General features: G+C 43.8%; 1 protein-coding gene across 1 annotated transcript in view; it reads left to right on the forward strand.

The window, feature by feature from the left end:
* The first annotated feature begins 3,139 nt into the window (after positions 1-3,139).
* Positions 3,140-24,789, forward strand: part of LOC105909767 (mitochondrial intermediate peptidase) — a 46,888-nt gene continuing 25,238 nt past the window's right edge. Inside the window, exons 1-18 of the mRNA XM_031573932.1 lie at positions 3,140-3,232; positions 3,312-3,387; positions 3,536-3,700; positions 3,834-4,007; positions 4,343-4,431; positions 4,520-4,606; positions 5,208-5,271; positions 5,489-5,671; positions 5,989-6,145; positions 6,599-6,647; positions 7,183-7,243; positions 7,462-7,514; positions 13,634-13,787; positions 14,395-14,472; positions 15,650-15,854; positions 21,865-21,974; positions 22,653-22,727; positions 24,280-24,396. Coding sequence (XP_031429792.1) covers positions 3,557-3,700; positions 3,834-4,007; positions 4,343-4,431; positions 4,520-4,606; positions 5,208-5,271; positions 5,489-5,671; positions 5,989-6,145; positions 6,599-6,647; positions 7,183-7,243; positions 7,462-7,514; positions 13,634-13,787; positions 14,395-14,472; positions 15,650-15,854; positions 21,865-21,974; positions 22,653-22,727; positions 24,280-24,396 — 1,800 coding nt within the window. The 5' untranslated portion in view covers positions 3,140-3,232; positions 3,312-3,387; positions 3,536-3,556. The remainder of the gene's footprint in view (positions 3,233-3,311; positions 3,388-3,535; positions 3,701-3,833; positions 4,008-4,342; positions 4,432-4,519; positions 4,607-5,207; positions 5,272-5,488; positions 5,672-5,988; positions 6,146-6,598; positions 6,648-7,182; positions 7,244-7,461; positions 7,515-13,633; positions 13,788-14,394; positions 14,473-15,649; positions 15,855-21,864; positions 21,975-22,652; positions 22,728-24,279; positions 24,397-24,789) is intronic.

Below are 24,789 nucleotides of genomic sequence, written 5' to 3' on the forward strand. Positions count from 1 at the left end.
AACCACTGCACCACCATGCCCCAAACAGTGTGTGCCAGGCGAGCACTATAACGATGACAGATACAAAAAATATTACAGTGCATTACTGTACAACATCTACAAACTCATATTTTTCCCCAGCTCAGATCTAACAGCAGATATAAGTAGTAGCAGATTAGAATGTCCCCTGTGACATGACTCACACAATCTGCAGTGTGGCATCATTTATGCAACAAAAATAAGTCATGCCAGACTAGCACAATCTCTAAAATGGAAACTTTATTGATTTAATTTCATTCTAGTTCATTTATTTGGCTGTTTGTGTGGGACAGCTCTAACTGCCTTGTGCAGACACCGCCCACTTGTGCTCACACACACACACCCTTTCCAACACACACAGACAGTTTCAAATCCCTCGCAAGTTTGCAAAGACCATCTACTATGCCAGCGAAAGGCCCTTTGTGAATGAGTCCAGCATAACCAGAGTCTGCCCTCCCTGCTGGGCTTGTGGCCAGGACGGGTGGGAGAGTGTAACGTTAGTCGACCCTGCTGTCCCGGCCAGAGGAAAAACGATCTCCACGCTCTGCAGACCCCGGGCTCACCCGCTCTACGCTCCAAAGCCACAATGAAGGGCTTTAGCTCACTAGGGTTTCGACTGTGCAATAATACCCAAATACCACTATGTGTCATGCAGGAAGAGAGAGGGACAGGAAACGATACTGACCCCCCCCACCTCCCCTGTCCACTGCAAGTCAGTGATATTAAGGTTGTCAATGAAGTGTAATTGAAATATTAATTTGGCAGGGGATGAAGCGGACCTTTCAGGCCCTTGGCAGGCGTGCAGGAGAGCAGCTGGACTCTGCTCCAGACACCCCTCACACAATCTCTGCTCTGGCTGGCCGAGTGTGCGCTCGCTCTCCACTGAGAGGACTGAATTGGAGAGTCCAGCTGCGCAGTATCTGTGGGTTTGGAGAGATTACAGTGCAGTCTACTGCAGCACAGTCCCTCTGGTCTTTCTCTCTGTTCTTTCTCTCTGGTCTTTCTCTGGTCTGTCTTGACTTCATTTTGATTGGTAGTACAGGCTTCGTCTGGCGGGTCACGTTCACTCTGTTCGCCGCTGATCTGCCCCAAATCCTGCGGCCAGATGTGCTCTTGATTTTACCGCCCTCCTTAATACGACCTGTCAGGCCAGACATGACGATGTCAGGACTTAAGGTGGAATTAAGGTTTTGTTATTGAGTTTTGGGTTCACTGGAAGAAGGATTTTATTTCTGTGTAGTTCTCTGTAAGGTCACTAGACTTGATTTGACTGCTGTGTTAGCTGATCACTGTTAGCTGGCTCATACTGGTAGTTTGTAAGATTAATATAATCATGATAAGCACCACGATAGCAGGATGCAGCTCACTGTGTTAGATGTACATTCATGTATCTAGCAGAGACTTACCTAAAGTAGCTCACAGTACAGGAAAGGTAAATAGTTAATGCTCATCAGGGGCTAAGCGACCAGGAGGTACCAAGCTACAGATGAACAAACACACATACATTCATTATGTCTCCAGGGTTCTTCTCTTATCCAAGGGCTTGGCTTGAATGGTTGTTTTGATAGGTAGTTGTGTTAAGAATAACCTCTAACCCAACCCAAGGCACATTGAGAATAGCATAGTTTCCCACATCTGAGATGATTCTTTACAATAAATAAACTGTTAACCACACAGCAATACACAACAACTTAACCTAATCAACAGGTATGATTTATTGCCTCTCTTTTTTATTTGTATGTGTTAATTTGGTGACACTTATAACACTTTAGACCGTAAGCTAATAAATGGACAGATGATAGGTCTCAACCACATCGACTGCCAGACCTCTCAGCAGTGCAACATATTCACCAAAGACGAGGAGGAAGACAAGAAGGATGATGATGATGATGATGGTGAGTCAATACCACACAGACCCAAGATAAGGAAGACCGCTAGGGCAGCCATCAGTAGGATTAAGATGCTTGATGCTTCCGAAGAGGAGGAGGAGGAAGATGAGGGAAGCAGGAGATCAAGCAGGAACCAAGGGTCTCGCTCTAGCAAGCGCACCGCAGTGTTCCACAGAAACTCAAAAGAAAACGTGGTGTATTCAGTCCTGAGAGGGAGGAGGAGGAGGAGGAAGATGAGGAAGAGTCAGGCTCCGAGGTGAGCATCTCCAGCATCAGAGTAGTCCAAAGCGACTAATGAGGAGACGGCAGTCAGAGAGCAGGAAGAGGTCCAACCAGCGAGGCCGTGGCTCGGGTGCGGACAGCGATTACGATTACAATGACAACAACTCATACAGGAAACCCAAAAGGGCCACTAAAATCCAGACCAGGAACCGTGGGAAGAGAACTGTGACTTGCATTGATAGTGAATGAATAGGTTCAAGTCAGCCAGCATTCAGGCGACCAGGAAGAAGGATGATAAATACATAAATAAATAAAAACACTAACTGGAGACCTTGAAGACAACCTGAGTGTCTAGGGAAGACATATGAAAGGGTAGCAGCACTGGAGTCGACGCAGAGCAAATACTGTGAATCTGTTTTAATTCAGGGATATTTTTTATTTTTATTATGATTTCTCATATTGGGAAGAAGATCTAGTGTTCTGCATATTTGTATATTTCAGTATTAAATATATATATATATTTCAGATTTTGACAGGATGCAACCGTTTGTGTCAGTGTGTGTGTTGAAGGGGATGTGTGTCCTTGTACAAGAGGGGTGGGTGTTATGAACACATTCATGTAATGACATTTTTGACTAATGTCCTTTTCTTATAACCAACACTTTATTTACAATGTACAGGAGTAAGGGGCTTAATTTTGTGATTAATGTTTAGTAAACTTTTCCGATCTAAAACAGACCGGTTTGCCAACAGTCATGTCTTTGGGGTGAGTCTCGTCGGAAATATTGAAAAAAAAAAGGCAAATACAGTGTATTAGATCAACATTAACTGTTGTAGCCTATTATGCAACAAATAACTATTGTGTTGGATTACCCACCTAGAATGTTAAGAATATTAGTTTGGATTCAACAAAAGAATCACTGGCTATAGTAGTTGCCAATAAATGCAGAGAAAAGAACACAAACATTTATAGTTCGCACAGTTAAGATAACATAGTTACTGAGATTGATCAGGGTTTTGCACTGGCCTGGGGGAGAGAAGCTGTGATGTCATCAGTCTGCGACCTTCGTACTCATCCATGTGAATGCAATGTACCTATCTTGGTAAGACGAGAAAACCAGTTTTAAAGGACAGTTTTAATGGTTTGTCGGCAATAACATTAACCGATGAATTTTCTTCCAGGCTCGTTCTATGCTGTGGAATACTTGGACGTCCTTCGTTTGACGTTAACGGAGCGAACTAACAAGCTACATTGGTTGTAAGTTGTCTAACGTCAATAGCTAGTGGTTGACATCATAGAGCAAGGTTAAACTTATCACTCTGTACTATCGTTATGATTATATATGTCATATTTATGTTTTTACTTTTGTTTTGAAATCTTATGTATCCTACCATCCAACACAAAGAGCCCCAGCACACTCTCTACCATGTCAGCTTGCAAACGATTGTTGTCAGTTTTGCGACACAGAGGAGCGTCCTCAGTGATCAGAAAAGTCACTACCTGGTCACCTGTTGGAGCTGCCTTCAATGCCAAGCAACAGAAAAGACTCGAGCTCTTTGAGAAGAACGTGGTACGGGGCATTGTTTTCTTTACCAAGTTTGTGTTGTGTTGAGTCAGTAAAGTAATGCTACATTAACCATCTTGTCTCAAACACGTATAATATTTAACATTTACTAATTCAAACGTGTCACCTGGTTGTCAAGGGTCTGTTTGGTGTACCAGAACTGAGTTCCCCTGATGGCTTTGCGGTGGTCCAGGATCGGGCTCTACGGGAGACAGAGCAGCTGGTTGAGAAAGTCTGCCGCAGTTCCCCCGGAGCTGTCACCGTGAAAACCTTCGACCAACTCTCCGACACACTGTGCAAAGTGGCAGATCTGGTAAACAACTTGTACTTTACTGTAGAGATGAACATTTGTCCTATATTTTGTTCACTCATACATTCATTGTTATTGTTATTCATTGTGCTTTACTGTAGAGATGTACAGTTGTGGCATACTGTGTTCTCTCAAACATTAACTATTGTTTGCGTTTTATCAGTTTATGCATTTTGTAGCAATGCGCTTTTGTGTTCTTTCATACATTACTGTGTTCTTTCAGACATTACAGTTTTGACTGAAGGGATCTAAATGTGAGGTTAATACTTATGTAATTATTACTGTTAATGACGAAATGATGGCTTATGTAATAATGATTTGTTGTGCTGTTCTTGAAGGCTGACTTTGTGAAAGTAGCCCACCCTGATCCAGCCTATCGGGATGCTGCTGAAAAGACCTGTATACAGATTGGGACTATGGTTGAGAAGTATGTCCAACTTTTTTTTTTTCAAGCTTTAAACATTTTTAATGAGGGTGACATTTGGTTGAACAGTTTCTTTTTGTTTGGCCCACAGGCTTAACACCAATGTCGACCTCTGTAGGAGCTTAAAGAATCTGTTGGACAGCAAAGACGTTATGAACAGCTTGGACCCAGAAACAAGGTGTGGGAGAAAAGCTCGTCATGCGTTCTCTAGAGAAACTGAGTGTGTTTATCTTGTTGTAATACATATGTTACACATTACATATATAATACACATTGTAAGGTAATATCCTTTATATATTATAGTTATAATAGTATAGTTTATAGCTTTTATTACAACGATATATGTCTGTGCTGTTGGCTTATAACTGCTGTCTGTTTTATTTACTGTAGGTATACCAAGCGCTATAGACTCCAGAAACAAACAGAAAACTTTAAACAGGCAGGATATGAAATACAGCAAGAGACATCATTTGAGAAAGTGTAGGTCTCCATTGACATGGCTTCATTTAGCAGGTGCTTAGCAGGTATTCAAAGAGAGCTGTAGGACAGGCAGGATGTACGGTGTAGCGGTATGCGTGTGCTCTGCTCCCCGGAGGTCAGACTCATGCCCTTGATAAGCTGAGCTGCAGGAATGCAGCGTGCAAGTGATGCAGCATAGGGTGTAACGGAGCATGGCTTCAATGGGTTTAATGTGAGCATGGCTTGCGTTGCAGGAAAGTGTAGGGTTTAATGTGAGCATGGTTTCATTGGGTTTAATGTGAGCATGGCTTGAGTTGCAGGAGAGTGGCCGAGCTGTTCATGTTTGACTTTGAGATCAGCGGGATTCACCTCAATGAAAAAAAGGTTAGTTGGAATTCTTCTTCTGTGAACTCTCCCCTCCCCACACACATATCATTTTACATCCCATTTCACATTTGACTTGATCAGGTGTATCTTAGAAATGGATTGATCATCTGAATGTGTCATGGTGTGTCAATATGGATGGCAGTAGTGTTTTTTTTGTGTTTAACTTTATGTGTGTGTTTCTGTGTCGATGCTTTGTGCCACCTCGTCTTAAAAGCGCAAAGAAGCGGTCAACCTCAACGTGAGGCTTCTGGACCTGAACAACGAGTTTCTGTATGGCTCTCACACGCCCAATAAGATTGAGAGGCAGGCGCTGCCGGACCACATTCAGCACCACTTCTCCAAAGACAGCCGGTACATCCACGTCGGAGGGTTTCACGCAGATGCCAGTGAAGACCTGGTAAGGAATGCATCACACAGATGCACTCTCACCCACAAATGTATAGATCTAATTAATCTAATCTTTGAAATCAGAAACAAAGATAAGGATTCTTCTTCTACATATGCTTTTGTTGTTGTTGTTGTTGTTGTTGTTGTTGTGGTCATGTGCATGCATTTGAACCTAAATTGCTTTGGATAAAAGTTTGTCAGATGACAAAATATGAATTTATCTAGCACACACTTATTTTCCTGGGGTCTTTCACAGTGTCATTGTTCCTTATGTTACTTTTGGTCTCCACCTAAGCCCCCTTCCCCACACCTGTGTCTCCCCCTTAGGTTCGAGAGGTGGCCTACAAGATCTTCCTCTACCCGAACGCCAACCTCATGAACACGCTGGAGCAACTGTTGGTGTGCAGAAACCAGCTGGCCAAACTGGTGGGCTACGACTCCTACGGACACAGGGCCCTGAAGGGGACCATGGCCAAAAGCCCAGGTAAGCCACGGTGACTTTGAAAGTGCAGTCCGCAATTATAATATTATACACTTTTTGGTCAAATTCAGTGAATTGCTCTTCATGATCCTAAAAAAAAAAAAACTCAGGTGTTGGTACACAGTCCTGGCTCTGTAAATGGAAGACAAACATAGTAGCTCAGACCGAGCCATGCACTATTCCAGCCAATCAACACGGTGCTTCAGGAGCGTTGAAGAGAGGGGTGTCATTTGATTGGCTGTTGAGCTCAGATATCAACAATTTACCAGAATCGCGGACTGTACCTTTTAATGTCTGTACGTCAGTCCTCATAGACTAAAGGTGATGTTTCATTTGTATAAAGCACCTTGTGTATCAGAGAAACAGACTTCAGTTATAGTGGTTATGGTGTAAAAATGCTGCTGCCTCTACTTGAATAAGCGATAACTGACCATTCATATTATTTGTGCTCTGCAGAAGCTGTCATGAACTTCCTGCAGCTTCTCACAGACAAGCTCTCAGACAAGTAAGGTGACATCCTGTCATCTCATGTAAAGAGTTCTACTGGCTGGAACGTCTATGGTTTTAGAATGTCAAATCTGTGTAATAATATGTGAATAACCTTGCTTAAGATGTTTTGTAAAGTAGTCCTGACAACAGTGTGGCCACTAGGTGGCAGTCCATTCCATTAAGTTTACAACAGCAAGGTTACAAGAGCAAGTATTTTAGTAAATGTATCATTAGATAAGATTAGATTAGCTTCATTGTTGTTACAGATAGGATCGTACCATAATATAAAAACAGTCAAAGAACTACCAAATTCTCCAGACCTGTTACATACAAGGTTTTATGCACGTGCCACTGTGAAAGTAAATTCACAGTGCAACCATAACGGATGTAATAATGTGTGTTAGTTACTGATATCAGTGTATTATGCACCACTCGTATAATGAGGGCTGCTTTTTTCGGTCAGGATTTGTTTTTAGTATGTGTGTCTGTCTGTTGCACGGAACCGTGTGTGTTACTGCTGAGGACCTCACCCACCTGTGTTCATGTTCCAGGACGGCACAGGACTTTACAATGATGAAGGACATGAAGACAAAGCTCAACCCCAAAAATGCGGTTAGTCTCAGCAAGTCTTTTTTGTTCATGACCATTGGGGTTTAAGGTTGAACAAATAATCTTAGGATTAATTGCAATTCACAGTGAAAAAACTGCATGCAGTCAGATTTGCACTCCATCTATACAGACACAAATACAGCCTGTGGTGGCTGGATAAAGAGCACTTTCCTCTTGAAGCACTGCAGGCCATAACCAGTGCTGTGTTTCCCCCTGTGCAGGACCTGATGCCGTGGGACCATCCCTACTTCAGCGCGGTGCTGAGGGCTGAGAGGTGAGGGGGTGAGGTCATGCGGTCATGAGGTCATGACGACACACACAGATCACTACTGCCACATCCTGATAGCCTTTCAGTAGACCGTCTCATTCTCTCCCACTGTTGATGTCCAGAGTTGAATTAAACATTTGAAAGGAAGCTTAAAATCAAGTGCTGGGGAGAGAAGGCGCCTACCTGCTGAAAGGTTAAGGTTTAGGTTAAGGTTAAGGTTATTATTAATAATAATAATATTAATATTATTATTGCTCTCACTCCTTCTCAAGTCAAGCGTCTTGAATGCTGAGACATTGTTACTCTTACTGCTGCTAGAGCCATGGTCTCTACTGCATCTACACCTGATGGGGATGGTGGCTAACCACTCTAATGTTAACCTATAGTCACAGTGAAAATAACAGTCCCTTTGGCTAACCACTCTAATGTTAACCTACAGTCACAGTGAAAATAAGAGTCCCTTTGGCTAACCACTCTAATGTTAACCTATAGTCACAGTGAAAATAAGAGTCCCTTTGTCTAACCACTCTAATGTTAACCTATAGTCACATTGAAAATAAGAGTCCCTTTGGCAAGTGAGTGGCTGAAAATGCAGCACCAAATAATGACTTTACTGGAGCTGGGCTTGGAGCATTGGGAAGGGCTCTGCTTTGGAGGATCTCTGGGAGCCTTTGCCTGCAGAGCAGAGCCCTGTTATTCCACTCTGCTCTTGTCCGCTTCTGGGGTTGCCAGCTCAGCAGAATCTGAATGTCTTTTGGATGTGATCTGTGAGTGTCACCTTTTTAGGGGGTTAAAGCACGTTTGTGGTCTTCCTTCTTTTTTCGTGAAAAGCACATTTTTAAGGGTTTGGAATATTCCCTGTTCCCTCTGGCTTGGCTTTAAAATGCAATGCAACTAATCCAGACAAAAAGCCTAGCTTATTAGTCTCTTTTTCCATGAGACTTGAGCACATTTGTATTCCTGTCTTTGGTGTATAATTACTATATATTATCTTACACCTAAACTCTGTTTAGCCTTGTTTTGACCAAAACCGTAATCCTAATTATCCCTAGATTTGATGTAACATCAGATATTAGGAGTACCAGAAAGATAATATGACATAAGTATCACATTAAGCCATGTGACGCCATTCATGCAACCAAAAGAAGCCATGTCGGCCTTCTTTAACAATTTCTAAAATGGAAACTTTAGCAACTTAATTTCATTTCTTTGGCTGTTTGTGTGGGACAGCTCTAACTGCCTTGTACACACACACACACACACACACAGACACACACACACAGTTCCAAATCCCTTGCTAGTTTGCAAAGGCCATCTACCATGCCAGTCGAAAGGCCCTTTGTGAATGAGTCCAGCATAACCAGAGTCTGCCCTCCCTCTACCCTCGCTGCTGGGCCTGTGGCCAGGACTGGTGGGAGAGTGTAACGTTAGTCGACCCTGCCGTCCCGGCCAGAGGAAAAACGATCTCCACGCTCTGCAGACCCCGGGCTCACCCGCTCTACGCTCCAAAGCCACAATGAAGGGCTTTAGCTCGCTAGTGTTTCCACTGTGTGCAATAATACCCAAATACCACTATGTGTCATGCAGGAAGAGAGAGGGACAGGAAACGATACTGACCCCCCCCCCTCTACCCCATGTCCACTGCAAGGTAGTGATATTAAGGTTGTCAATGAAGTGTAATTGAAATATTAATTTGGCAGGGGATGAAGCGGACCTTTCAGGCCCTTGGCAGGCGTGCAGGAGAGCAGCTGGTCTCTGCTCCAGACACCCCTCACACAATCTCTGCTCTGGCTGGCCGAGTGTGCGCTCGCTCTCCGCTGAGAGGCCTGAATTGGAGAGTCCAGCTGCGTGGTATCTGTGGGTTTGGAGAGATTACAGTGCAGTCTACTGCAGCACAGTCCCTCTGGTCTTTCTCTCTGGTCTGTCTTGTCTTCATTTTGATTGGTAGTACAGGCTTCGTCTGGCGGGTCAAGTTAACTCTGGTCGCCGCTGATCTGCCCCAAATCCTGCGGCCAGATGTGCTCTTGATTTTACCGCCCTCCTTAATACGACCTGTCAGGCCAGACATGACGATGTCAGGACTTCTGCAAGGCTCTGCCAGTGCGGTGGACTTAAGCAAGGCTCTGCCGTTGCGGTGGACTTAAGCTTTTGTTATTGAGGTTTAGGTTCACTGGAAGGCTGGATGAATGTATTTCTGTGTAGCTCTCTGGAAGGTCACTAGCCTTGATTTGACTGCTGTTTTAGATGATCACCCTCAGCTTGCTCACAGTTTGTAGGTTTAATGTATCACGACAAGCACCACAACTGCAGGTTCGAGTTAGCTTCACTAGTGTCCCATTTACATTCATGTATTTAGCGGACACCTTTACCTAAAGTAACTTAGGTAAACAGATACATAACAGTACAGGTACACATTATTTGTTAGTATGTGTGTTCCCACTGAATCAAACCCATGACCTTGCTCTACCCTTTGAGCTGAGGGAGCTATTTAGACATCCAGCTGTCAAGACGACCCAGCCTTCTTCAAGCCTAACCCTTGGATGAGAAACGGCCCTTGGAGACATACTGTGTCTGTGTCTGTGTCTGTGTCTGTGTCTGTGTCTGTGTCTGTGTCTTTGTCTGTGTCTGTGTCTGTGTCTGTGTCTTTGTCTGTATCTGTGTGTACATCTGTAGTCTCTTGACATGTAGTTCCTTCTGGTCTCTTGGCCTTTGATGATGATGAACGTCGCTTTGCTATTGGTGGTACACACGAGGTTAATGATTCATCTTGCCAGACCAGCAGACAAGGTTACTTCCCTCTAGTTTTGTGTACAGTTGTGTCAGTTGCTTGACTTAACTCAGTTAGATAGTTGGTTCAGTGCAATATTTTGTTGATTTAATGTATCGTTAGAAGAAGGGTAACTGCTGCTTTATGCTTAAGCAGGTTCTTTCCTTGTCACCTACATCCTTGCTTTTTTTAAACCTAAAACTCGATTGAGAGAGTGAGACCTGTGTGTGTGTGTGTGTGTGTGTGGACATCTGCAGTCCACTCGCGCATGGTTGGTTTTGGTCTCCCAGGCCTTGATGATGATGATGATGATGATGATGATGATCATCCTGTTGCTCTTTGCTGCACACAGGAGGCCAGTGAGTTGGCTGGCTGATGAGCTGGAGGGAGAGAGAGTGTGTGTGTGTGTGTGTGTGTGTGGTCAGTGAGTTGGCTGGCTGATGAGCTGGACGTCAAGATGAGCAGGAGGGAATGCGTGTGTGTGTGTGTGTGTGTGTGTGTGTGTGTGTGTGTGTGTGTGTGGTCATTGAGTTGGCTGGCTGATGAGCTGGACGTCAAGATGAGCAGGAGGGAATGCGTGTGTGTGTGTGTGTGTGTGTGTGTGTGTGTGTGTTTGTGTGTGTGTGTGTGTGTGTGTGTGTGTGTGTGTGTGTGTGTGCGTGTGTGTGTGGCCAGTAAGTTGGCTGGCAGATGAGCAGGAGAATATGTGCTTACTGGGGCTTTCGTGCAGGTGCTCCTGGTTGGAGAGAGAACAGAGGTCAAACTTTCTGCAGTCTCCCTCGCTCTCTATCTTTTTTCTCTCTCTTTCAGTCTCTCTCTGTGTCTTTTTATCTCTCTGTCTCTGTCTCTGCCTCACCCCCCACCCCCTTCCTCTCTCTCTCCCTTCTCTCTTTGTATTCTTTTCATCCATCTTCCTCTTTTCTTTTAGTCTCTCTCTCTGTCTTTCTTTCTCTCTCTCTCTCTCTCTCTGTTTGTTTCTCACCGCTATGGGGGATTCATGTTCAGCTTTCCTGTCTTCTATCTACTCCAGATGAGAGAGGACTGCAGTATCCTCACATGCGAAGGCCAAGAAGAAGGCGTGGTTTTGAAGTTTGGAGGATGATGGTGGCCTTTTGTCTGGCTGAAGTGTTATGCCACCGTTACCCTTGTGTTAGTGGGGAGAATGGGGTTTATTTTTAGAAAACCTGTCAGTTTAGGGGTGGCCTGTCCGTCTCCCTTTCCCTTTCATCTTTGTGTGGAAAGCAGTGAGGTTTCCTCCAAAGGAGGATTATAAACGGTTTAGACTTCAAAGTCTTTGGTCACTGCTGCGGTCTGCTTCCAAAGCCAGATTCCGAAGATTTGTCAGTGTTAACGTTCCGTGTATTCCCAAAAATAATAATAATAGTTTCTTCTGTCTTTGTAATGAACGGTGCTTTGAACAACCTAGCCGGCAGGTCCAAATAAAGGCAGGATGACCTCATTGTCCACATTAAGATCGCAGCCGTCACATCGAAAGGGGTCACATTGAAACATCAAGGTCAATTCATATGTTTAGTTATTCTATCAGATTCAGTTTTTTCCCCCCATTTTTGGCCATGGAGTATTGGCTCTTTTTACCATGTGTGTACTTGTGCTTTTTGGGATTCGTCCCAGAGCACAGGAAATGAAGGATGGGCAGGGAGGGCTTAGGGTCCCTCAGGCCTCGCCGGCTTTTACACGGACGTCCACGGCGGGGAGATAGCATCTCCTCACGGAGTTCAGAGTTCACAGAGGACAGCGCTCAAGAGAGAGAAAGAAAGACAGAAAATAAGGAAAACAAGAAAGATAGTTCTTGAGTGTCTGAGGAGAGAGAGAGTGCGAGAGAAAGTTAGAAAAAGAAAGGAGAAAAAAAAAAGACTGAACTCAATGACTCCAAACCCTCCAGCCAAGTGTGGTATCCACCTCATACCTCACTGGGAAACAGCAAAAAAAATTACACAGTCTGATTTACACAATGGACTGGGACTGGTTATATAGACACTGGTTATATAGACACAGTAGACTGGAACTGGTGTGTGTGTGTGTGTGTGTGTGTGTGTGTGTGTGTGTGTGTGTGTGTGTGTGTGTGTGTGTGTGTGTGTGTGTGTTCCTCGTAGAGGAGTTGACCTCAGTGCCCCCAACCCCTGCCCCTTTTTTAATTAAAGTCACAGTGACAGTAAAGACATGACTTGCGGCAGTACTTTGGGTGGCGTTGATTTCTTCGCGTTGGTAAGTGGGTAATTATGGACAGCCGGGGGTCACCGACTGAGTTCCTGACAGTTAAAATGCTAAGCTCCTGCTTTTAAGTTTTTGGAGTTTGAAGAGGACTCGCTCGTTTGCTCCTCAGGGAAAGCCTGATGAGTGTCCTCTGGGCCAGAGAGAGAGAGAGTGTGTGAGCGTAAATAGATACATTGATTGATTTATAGATTGATTAATTGGTTGATGTATTGATTAATGGAGTACTTTATTGATCTCCAAATGGATCAGTTCATTCCCTTTCACATAAATCACAAAATACACAGAAGTTACTCAAAAACAGACACTGAGGTAGGTAAAAAAAAAACACAATATTAACACACATATATACAAACCACTAGATAAAATAAATAGCATTCAAAAAAATATAGTTTGACCTTCCCTCAAAGTGAGGGAGGGAGAGAAAGAGAGAGAAAGAAAGAGTCACGATAGTGAGAGGAAAAACAAGGGAAAAAACAAGGCATTTCTGAGATTCCTAGCAACCGCTGAACGTTCCAAGGACAGACTTATTTGAGCATTCCTTTTTCCCTCCACAGTAGAGAGGTATGTGAGCCCTGTGTAACTAGGAAACGGCGTACCCCTAGGTGATTATGGGATGTTCTCCACAACTATCGCTGGTTGTCATTTTTGGTGGTTGTGCAGGCCTCCATGCATGTGCCTGTGGGTGAAGTGAATGATTTTGGGAGCCGTGGCGTGACAGCAGGGTCAGGGGCGCCCCTACACAAGCCCCCGCATCACTTCTGCTTGATGTATGGGCCAGATACGGGAGACAGGAAATGTCCTAGAGCACATTTACCCCCCCTTAACCAAAACTGAACTGAATGAACCAAATATGCAAAACAAATATCGCTGCTGGTTTTTATGATGGTAATATGTGGTGTCCTCAGGCCTTAGAGGACTCTAGTGTTGGGTTCTAAAGGCTGATGTTGCCTTAGAGGACTCTAGTGTTGGGTTCTAAAGGCTGATGTTGCCTTAGAGAACTCTAGTGTTGGTTTTAAATGAAGATGTGGCCTTAGAGGACTCTAGTGTTGGTTCTAAACGCAGATGTTGCACTCAGATGTGGAATGACCTTTGCCTTGTGTTGTGTTGTGTTCCGTTCCCTCAGGTTCAACATTGAGCCCAGTCTGTACAGCCCCTACTTCTCTCTGGGCGCGTGCATGGAGGGCCTGAACAGCCTGTTCACCGAGCTCTACGGCGTGTCACTGATGGCCGAACACCCCAGCGCCGGCGAAGTGTGGAACGATGACGTCCGCAAGCTGGTGACTGCACCAAAACATCACCACTCACACGAGCACACACATATATATATATATATATATATATATGAGGCATGACAACAAAATCAGTCCAGAGGGTCAAAAAAAAATAATTTTGTTTCATTGGATATTCTAAATCTACAGTTAATTATCGTTAACACACACTCACACACACAAACACACACACATAAACACAAACAAACACACAAACACAAATCATTGCACAGAAATATGTGATGTTCAGCTGTACATTTGTGTGTTGTGTGCGTGTTAAAGTGGATGTCTTGAGGTGTTCCAGAGACTACACTAAACTGTTGAACACTCTCCCCTCTATACAGCTAACATCGCACGTCACACAAATGGCACACGTCCCACACACGTCACACATACGCCACACACACGTCACACATTGCACACGTCACACATTGCACACGTCACACACGCATCGCACTTCACACACGTCACACACACATCGCACATTGCACACGTCACACATTGCACACACCACATGGCACACACCACATGGCACACACCACACGTCACACACATGGCACATTCAGTTCAGGAGAGGGAGACTCCACCTGACCGATCGTTTTCTCTCTTTCCTCAGGCTGTAGTTCACGAGACAGAAGGACTGCTGGGATACATCTACTGTGACTTCTTTCAAAGGCCAGACAAACCTCACCAGGTAGAGGCTGTCCACACACACACACACACACACACACACACACACACACAAAAACACACACACATACACACACATAAACACTCAAGCACACACACAAACACACACATAAACACTCAAACACAAACACAAACACAGACACACACACACAAACACTCAAACACACACACAAATATATAGACAGCGTCTATGAGGACAGTGTGGAGGTATCTGCTGTCTGCATGCAGCCACATGAAAACAGACACGCCTGTGTGTGTGTGTGTTACATTTTAGTAACAGGTTCCCAGTGGATTTTTACATTGTGTTCCTTTCACCTGGCTCCACCCAAGCAGCACAGCGATCAAACGAGGCCGCTTCCATCTCCCACGGCGGAGGAATGAAGTCATTTAATGATTAGCTCTCATGAGATTGAGGCCTGCAGTGAAAAGCAGACACCGAAATAATGCCTTCTTTTTTTTTTTTGCTCGGTTTGGCTGGTACGGCTACCAAACTGTGCCAGAACACTCCCCGGTGTTCTTGTTGTCAGTCTGCGGCACTTCAAGAGTCCCGGAGCATGCCAAAGACTCGCTGAGGAGCGAGAGACAGAGAGAGAGAGAGAGTGAGTGTGTGTGTGTGTGTGTGTGTGTGTGTGTGTGTGGGGGGGGGGGGGGGGGGTGAATAGGTGGCAAAGCCAAAAGATCAGCTCTTCCAAAACAAGCGAGAATTTGCACATCCTCCCTTTTTGATGACAATGTTAGGGCGATGTTTGTTAGTTTCCAGCCTGGTAACAGTGTGTTCTGGCCCAAAGTCACCCCACTAACTGACTGACAAACAGGCTAGGAGTATATAAGTAGTCCTCCACCCACTTAAAGACAGGTTCTAATCAACAAGTCAAGTCTTTTTTGTGACCACAGCCCTCTTCTTGGTAACTTAACAGTGAATGGAAGTGCTGGACAGTGCAACTCCAAATTGAACTATAACTTGCTCCGCGAGATCACAACCGCAGCATATTTGAGAAGAATAAAAAGGAAGGTTTCTCTCATTTTAGGCCTCAAATAGGCTTTATTGGAATGAATAGTATTTCAAAAGCAACTGCCATGTCTAATTAATGAACACATCTATAGTATATAGTTTTGATCTCTCTCTCTCTCTCTCTCTCTCTCTCTCTCTCTCTCTCCCCCCCTAACCCTCCCTACCTCAGGACTGCCACTTCACCATCCGTGGAGGGCGTCAGCTGGAGAGTGGCCAGTACCAGCTGCCTGTGGTGGTGCTGATGCTGAGCCTGCCCCAGCCCAGTAAGAGCGCCCCCACACTGCTCACCCCCGGGATGCTGGAGAACCTCTTCCACGAGATGGGCCACGCCATGCACTCCATGCTGGGACGCACACGCTACCAACACGTCACCGGTGAGCAGGGCAGAGCGCTCCCAGAGCGCAGCCAGGAGAATGTAGAATAGAACACAATAGAATGGAATAGAACACAATAGAATGGAACAGAAAACAATAGAATGGAATGTTAGCAGGTGGTGCAGGTTGGCACTCTGATGTAGGTGATACACAGTACAGGGGATTGTAGGGTGGACAAAGGCTTCTTGCCTCCAGAAAAGTCTCCTTGCAGAGTCTTGGGGTGACTTTCAGAAGGTTCTCTTTCGGAGTCTTGGGTTGACTACAGAAGGTTCTCTTTCGGAGTCTTGGGGTGACGACAGAAGGTTCTTTTGACTTTTGACACCTTCACCTGAACATTCTGTCATAACGCTAACATACCGATGTCGTAAACAGTTTTTTGTCAGATGCCATAACCCGTCAGAGGTAGTCATGACAGTTGGTGCCCAATGACACGAGAGACATGTTCCCATCATTTGTAGATGTCCTGACTGCTTTCATAATGTTGGGTGCTTATCAAGATTTGGCTTATGCTTTGATGGCATGTAACATTACCATTGAGGAGGCCAACGCACCCCGGCAGTCTTGGGTGGGCTTCACCACACTGGCCTCTGGCTCAGTCTTCCCTGGGGTACGGTCTGGAAATTCACCGTTTAAAGGAGACCGGATTCTTAAGGTGCCAGTATGGTACTCAGACTCTGTTTCGGATGGGCGTGCCGCCGGATAGGACGGATTAATTAGCATTTCTGTTGCCTTTATGGTTCTCCAAAGGCTGGGGGTGCTGAAAACAATTCACCGCCAGAACAGTAGGTGGAGAAGCGGTTTTTTGTCGGAAACACATTGCTTTGTTGCGTCTTTGTAAGTTAGATATCGTCGTTGTTTATGTCCCACCTCACATGTGTGCCCCCCCTGTCAGCTGTCACTAGTCAGACAATAAGTGCAGCAGGTGTAGTCACATGATATTAGCTTTTAGAGTGTGTCTAATGCTATATAACCACCTGAAAGGGCAAACTTATCTCTATCATGGTAAGTATTATTTGTGGGGAAAATAGTAGCACTCTATAACAAAAGTATATGCTTTTCTTATATACAATATTAAAACTATTAAAAAACGATTCCCTGAAATGAATACGTTCTTATTTTCTTTGGTATTTTTGTCATATTCAGATTTGCAATGATGATTGCTGGGTAATATGTATGTTGTGGTCCAATGTCAAGTCTCTATTTTATCATGTGACGAGACGATGGTAGGCTATAGCTAGTTTAGGCACAGCATCTGAACGTCAAGACCGACAAGCTGACAGTGTTGTACAAGTTCACACCTCTCATGAACCAGTTCAAAGTTCAGTTCAAACAAGTAAACATGAATAGTTCACGTTCATAGTTCACCATTTAAATTCTGAACCAGTTCATAGTTCAGTTCAGTTCATAGTTTTAGAGTGGAAAGTGAGAATGAAAGACTTCACTTGTTTTTTATAGAAAACTTTATCCATCACTACCCTTTGCCTTAAACTAAACTTCATGTGTATCAATTACTAAAATAATAATATTTTTTATTATTATTGCAACCACCCTGTCAATTTCCCCCTACCACAGCGTTTCTCGAAGTGTGGGGAGAGCCCAACTGGTGGGTCGCAGAGACGTGACAGGTGGGGGCAAATGGAGATGAGCAGGAGATTTTCCTGTTGCAATGTCTTCCTTTATAGACAGTAACGATAATATACCCCCATCGCACTAAACAACCACACTCAAACAAAGAAATATTGTATTGTTAGAAACAATAGCAGGGCAGAGCACACGGATAATCCATAATCAGCATCTTGGCAAATTGAGAGACATAAAGCATTCCATATTTAAAACATCTTAATAAGTAGTAAAGTCAACTTGTCTGCTTCACATGATGGAGAAGTTCGTTTATTGACACATATTTTAAGGACGGCCACAGCGCTTTAAAACGAAGTGTTTATAAGTTACATTATTCAAAGGTGGAAGGTTGGTCAGTAATCAGTCTAGAGAGATAACTGAACAAAACTCTACTCCCTTGCCTCACGGGTGCAATACCATATGCCGTTTAATCATATTTGATAGAATGAAGGACAAATGAGTTGTGAATAATATCACCGAGTTTGAAAGGTATTGGTCCGGTAATAGCCGCGTGACAGCTGTGTGTTTTAAGCAAGTACAATGTGTGTGCGCCGAGTTGCGTAGAGGCCGAGAGCGGTATTGCAGAAAAATTATAACTCGCAGCATATTGAAAAAAATAACTCCATTTTTTGGAGCTGTGAACTTAGTTCTAAATTTTGAATTATAAACTATGAACTGAACTAGTTTAGTCTAAAATTTGTGAACTATGAACTGAACTAGTTCATGTAGAAAGTGAACTTTCCCAACACTGGAACATGTTTGCTTCATATAATGCAGAAGTTCGTTTTTGAGAGTCAATTTAATCACTTTGTGCACTTAACGTTTTTAAAAAAAAAAAAGAAACTGTCATCTGGAGAGTTTAAAACGACACTTAATGAGGGGAAATGTACTGTATGGAGATATTTCTGTCGGAAGACTTCATAGTCGATGTGGATTCTAATGAGGCTGTTTGATATGTCCAATGTAAGAAGTGTGAAGCTTTAATGAAATATGATTGATGCCATCTTCTTTCTCCACAACAACATGGATTAAACCTCGATGGTTGGACTATGTAGATAGTTTTATAACGAATGTGGCCATGTACTTAAAAAACTGATCTTCAATGGTAAGACTTGTTTTATTCGTGCCTCTTCTGGTGTAGCATATAACGTGAGTTTTATTTAGGCATATACAGATGCCTAGCGTGTGTAATGTGTAGGCCATTTCATTCCGATCTTGCAATGTGAATAATTTTATTTCAATATGCTTATCTCCCTCTTGTGCGCGCTTGTGAGTTTAACGGGGCTTGTTTGTGTGAGCGACTAAATATTTTACTTGCTGTCGGGCGTTTTTTGAGAATAAAATAACTTCACATTTAGGATAACAGCCTTCTTCCTGTTGCGGGAATTTGTTTGTATCCTAGCTGTCACAACGTGATTACAGGCGGCAAATGCATCATAAAGCAAGTTTAAAAGAAATGAACTGTATGGAGATAGGCTATTTCTGTCAGATGGCATCATTGTCGATGCAGATTCTAATGAGGCTGTTGGATATGTCTCATGATATGAATGAATATGTCCAAAGGTTGTTTGGACAAAATATTTTTATTGCTGTCTGCTCCTGTCGGGCTCTGGCACCTACTCTGTCAGATGCTGGCGCTCATGTGGGTTTTAAATATGGCGGTATTGTGATATATAGGGAATGAAACAGGAAACAGTCGCAGTCTTTAGTGTCCAGCTCTACCGCTGCAGAATTGGCAGTCATTCGCGCATCTTTGTAATCTTTTAGCGATGTGTTATAGAGGTGAGGATATTTCCGGACCTCTTCCGCAATGCGCTCTTCGATGTTCGTGATCATAGACATATATATGTCTATGTTCGTGATCTCCATCTTCTTAAGTTTTTTTGTGGATTTTAAACATGGCGGTATTGTGATATATAGGGAATGAAACAGGAAACGCGAGGTCCAGAAATGTGAGATTCCGGAAATGATGTCGTTTGGAAAGTATGTCGTAGCGGACCAATCACGGCCAAGGGGTATCCGTCGCTGTACAGCACGGCATGACGGACCGACAGGAATTTCAACGGTGCACGGGAGAGCTCTCCGAGGGCCCCGGAGACGACGGAGAGGGCGTTCCAGGGCGTTCCATCTATGTGTTGGCCCTTCCCATGTGTCCGAAATCGTGAAGTACGGAGTACCATATAACGGCCCTTAGGCTACGTTTACACGGAACTTGGATTGCCTGAATCCGGAAACATTTTTGGATCCGGTACCTTTTTTTTTTAACTCGTTCACACAGAGCCGTGTCAAGACAAATCTGCCTTTACACGGAAACGCTGGAGCGGAGTGGTTGAATCTGCTGTAAAGACGTCATGGAGCATGTGCATAAAGTGACAAGACAGAAGTCGAGATACAACTAGCAATCTTCCGATTGCTGAACGACTTCTCTACCACCTGAAATTACTGTTACCACAGCACTGTAACAGGAGTAGTTAGAATCGCACACTTCGCCATAACCCTCGTTTGTGTTAAGTTACCGTTTTGAAACTTACGTCTATAATAAAAACGTCACGTCAGATTTGCTCATATAGGCTATTGCTGACACTTTTAAAAACTGGTTTTGAACAATGGTCTGATGCAAATAGATTTACCAGTGATTTAAAGTGTGGCTTGTTTTCCCTTTCCTAACCAGCTTCTTAACAACATTGATTTAGTTTATGTTGTTGCTGTTATGAAGTGACGCAGCGGAGTTAATAAGGGTTCAGGCTGAGGTTGCGAGGCGTTCACGTGGGGCAATTACGTCATCAGGTTAGAAAGTGTGTGGATCGGGAGTTTACACGAACACGGATCCGCTGGCGGGTTCGAATCTACCCACTCTGGAGACCGGATTCAAAAGGTTTTGTTTCAGTGACCCAATCCGCCAGGTTCATGTAAACGAGAGGCCGATCCGGCAAAATTTCTTTCCGGATTCAGGCAATCCAGGCTCCGTGTAAATGGCCCTTTAGTCTGTCTAACCAGTCTGCCAACTCTGCCAGCTTTCGTGCTTGTTCTCAGTTCTTCAGGATTAGCAATGCTGTTTTCATTTAACACCCTGAATATGCACGGTATTATCACACAATGCGCTGTATTTTCCCAGAACAGTGCAAGTATAGTTAGTGAAACACACTTTAAAAAAAGCTTCAGATTCACACGCCTTATCACTAAATAACAAGAAAGGATGTTAATAATGAGTCATCCAAAGCAATTGACTGCATTGTGCAGATGTCTTCAGAGCCCATGACCTTGGTGTTGATGGCACCGTGCCCTGCGAGTTGCGCCACAGCAACAGTGTTGTCATGAGCGTGGCTCTTCTGAGAGGGCCCCTGGGCATCAGTGTTGTCATGAGCGTGGCCCTTCTGAGAGGGGCAACAGTGTTGTCATGAGCGTGGGCCCCGGGGCAACAGTGTTGTCATGAGCGAGGGCCCCTGGGCAACAGTGTTGTCATGAGAGAGGGGCCCCTTGGCAACAGTGTTGTCATGAGCTTGGCTCTTCTGAGAGGGCCCCTGTGCTCATTTATGTTCCATGGGGCCGCCTCCCTGCTTGCTCTCGTCAGGATTACAGGCATCTCTTATCAGAGGTGTGTGCCTGGCTTTAGTGATGCTGTGTGTCACTGTAGGGCCCCCACCACCACCACCCACTCCTGGCTACACACATACACACATACACACTCTCACACACTCTCTCTCACACACACATGCACACACACTTACTCTATCTGACTGGTGTGTGTGACTGCAATGAGCAGTGTACCCTACAGGACCCCTTTCATGACATGGGCCAAGTGGGCCTTGCGTTCGCCCATCTTATCTCGAGTGTCAGCGCCGATCGGGGTTCTACTGCCCCTGTGGGTCCTTTTCTTACCCCTCAGCGCTAACATGTAGCATGTGGGGCATTAAGCTAAGCCTCAGGTCCGCGGTGTTATGGTGTTGATCCTGTACGCCCTCCTAACAGCAGCGCCATGTCAGTGCTAATTCATCTTTTACACTTCCACACTTCCCACTCCGGCCGCTACTTCTGCGCTTCCAATGGTATTTACATCAGGCTAAGTCACACTTAGCATAGTGGCGCTTATTCTCAATGGTATTTACATCAGGCAGGGTCACTCTAAGCATAGTGGGGCTTTTTCGCAATGGCTTCCCCTTCACCTGCTGTTGCTCAGGGCGTAAATCTCATAAGTGACTTTGGATAAAAGCATCTGCTAAATGAATACGTTAATTAATGTGTGTTAATTACACAAGTGTTAATAATTATCATACAAGGATGTTTGGGTACTGGAGATGAATCTGGTCCTGATTAAACCCAGTGCTGATCCAGTGCTGATCCAGTTCTGGCGCTGATCTGATCTGTTGTGTGTGTTTTTTACTTCATCCAGGCACAAGGTGCGCCACTGATTTTGCGGAGGTGCCTTCTATCCTGATGGAGTACTTTGCTACTGACTACCGTGTGGTGAACCAGTTCGCCCGTCACTATAAGACAGGACAGGTGATTTCATTGATACCGTTGATTTCCAGATAGCATTACTATATTGCCAGTAGGGCTGAACGATTAATTGCATCTGCGATTTAATCGCGATATGATACAACGCGATTTTCTAACCGCAACGTTCGCGATTAAAAAACGTGGTCTAAAAAAAAAAAAAAAATTCATTTTTTTTTGAAGATGGTACATTTTGCACACAGTGTTTAAAAAGTGCATGCCTAGTGTTTATACTTAAAATGACTTTTTTAAATTACTTAAATGCACAGTGGCAAAGCCACCGATTTGTTGTTCTTGTTTCTGTAATGAGCAGTTAAATAAAAATGTAAAATGTGGGAAAGAATATTTTACACTAAATGTATCTAATATTGTGTTGGTCATATTTAAATCATTCATTAGGTTTTGTTGGGAAAAAAAGAGGATAAAAAAAAAAAAATCGCATATTAAATCGCAATCGCAATATTTTGGTAAAAAAATCGCAATTAGATTATTTTCCAAAATCGTTCAGCCCTAATTTCCAGACACTAAGTTCTATTGTGTACCATTTTAATGATTATAACACATAGTACCTATATGTTCTCTTCTCTGCAATTATTAGTAAAAACAATTTAATGAATTGACTTTTGTTTACAGTTTTGTTATTGTTGGAATTGACTTTGAAGTGTCCCCTCTCCCTCCCTGTAGCCCCTGCCGAAGACCATGGTGACTCGTCTGTGTGAGTCTAAGAAGGTCTGCGGCTCTGCAGATACTCAGCTCCAGGTACTCCTAAACAATACCCACACTTTAAACAACTCACAAGAACACAATACCCACACTTTAAACAACTCACAAGAACACAATACCTCCACTTTAAACAACTCACAAGTACACAATACCTCCACTTTAAACAACTCACAAGAACACAATACCTCCACTTTAAACAACTCACAAGTACACAATACCTCCACTTTAAACAACTCACAAGAACACAATACCCACACTTCAAACAACTCACAAGAACACAAAACATCCACTTTAAACAACTCACAAGAACACAATACCCACACTTTAAACAACTCACAAGTACACAATACCTCCACTTTAAACAACTCACAAGAACACTTCAGACTGGGTAAACACCTCCAGCTCCCCCTGAAACACGTACACATACACACACACACACTCGCTCACACATGCAAAGACACACACACTTGCACACACTCACACAGGCAAAGACACACACAAACACTGACAGACAGACACACACACACCCAAACACAAACACATACACACGCAAACTCTGGCACACACACAGAGGTACACAGACACACATACAGACAAAGAGACACAGACATGCACACACACACACACACACTCACACTCGCTCAGTCATAGCTCGGTTACAGCGTTAGGTGGGGTTCTCTCTCTTGGCTGCGTTAAAAAATGCAGCAGATAGGAGTTATCTGTGTTTATTTTAACATGGGCCCTCGTCCTGCGCCCCTCTCCCCCCTCTCTAAGCCTCACTTAGACGGCCCTCCATCCCCGTCCCGGCCTGATGGGGCTCTGGGGTCGGAGGTCAGCTGATAGAGCTCAGTCTAATCTAATGCTTCCAGGGGTCAGTGGGCCCACTTTATATGAAGTGTCCCCATTACAGGGACGTTACGTAAGCGATGACACTGTGAAGTTACTGCACACAGCAAACTCTAATCCTAAACCTTACCCCAAGGACGGCTTATAACAACATTTACTAACTTTAAAACAATACAGTGTACTCATTTATAGTTCATAGCAAACTCTAATCCTAAACCTTACCCCAAGGACGGCTTATAGCAACATGTACTAACTTCAAAACAATACAGTGTACTCATTTATAGTTCATAGCAAACTCTAATCCTAAACCTTACCCCAAGGACGGCTTATAGCAACATGTACTAACTTTAAAACAATACAGTGTACTCATTTATAGTTCATAGCAAACTCTAATCCTAAACCTTACCCCAAGGACGGCTTATAACAACTTGTTCTAACTTTAAAACAATACAGTGTACTCATTTATAGTTAATTGCATTATTTCAAAAAACATAAACACTTGCCCATTTCTTTATTGTTGAGGCCACAAAAGGTTTTATTTTTACATTCAAAATTATTAATTTAGCCAAAGTGATTTACAGTACGTGTTTCATCAGTGTGTGTGCTGCCGAGGTTTCTAAGCCACGATCTCGGTGTTACGACACGCTCTATACCAGGTGCTCTGTCAGTTGATCCACGGGAACACCTGTCAGTTGATCCACGGGAACACCTGTCACATTTTATTGTCGTTCTCTTGGGACAGGTGTTCTATGCGGCCCTGGATCAGGTTTATCACGGCACACCGCAGAACCGTTCCACCACGGACATCCTGAAGGAGCTGCAGCAGAAGTTCTACGGCCTTCCTTACATTCCTAACACAGTGAGTTGACCAATCAGTGGATGCGGTGTTACCATGTCAACGGCCCTGAAGACTTTCACTTCCTGTCTGAATTCACCTCCTTGAATACTATATTTCAGTATGCATAGCTAATCAAGTAGCGTACTCACACTGCAAATGTGGCATGCTGTGGTGGCTGATGTCATATTCATGCTCACATAATGGATGAAAAACTTAAATGATCCTATTTGTATTAGAAACCAGAGTCTGTGGTATATAGTAAATTAATACTTCATACTTTTCAAACCTTTTAACACCCGCAAGCAACACAAGCAAGTAGTAGGAGTTTGTGGGTAGCAAAGGATAATAGGATATGTTTGGATGAAATTTGAGATGATGACAGGATTTTTTTTTTTATTGTATTTGTTGGTTTTG

The sequence above is a fragment of the Clupea harengus genome, chromosome 9, assembly GCF_900700415.2.
Source record: "Clupea harengus chromosome 9, Ch_v2.0.2, whole genome shotgun sequence".
Classification (NCBI taxonomy): domain Eukaryota; kingdom Metazoa; phylum Chordata; class Actinopteri; order Clupeiformes; family Clupeidae; genus Clupea; species Clupea harengus.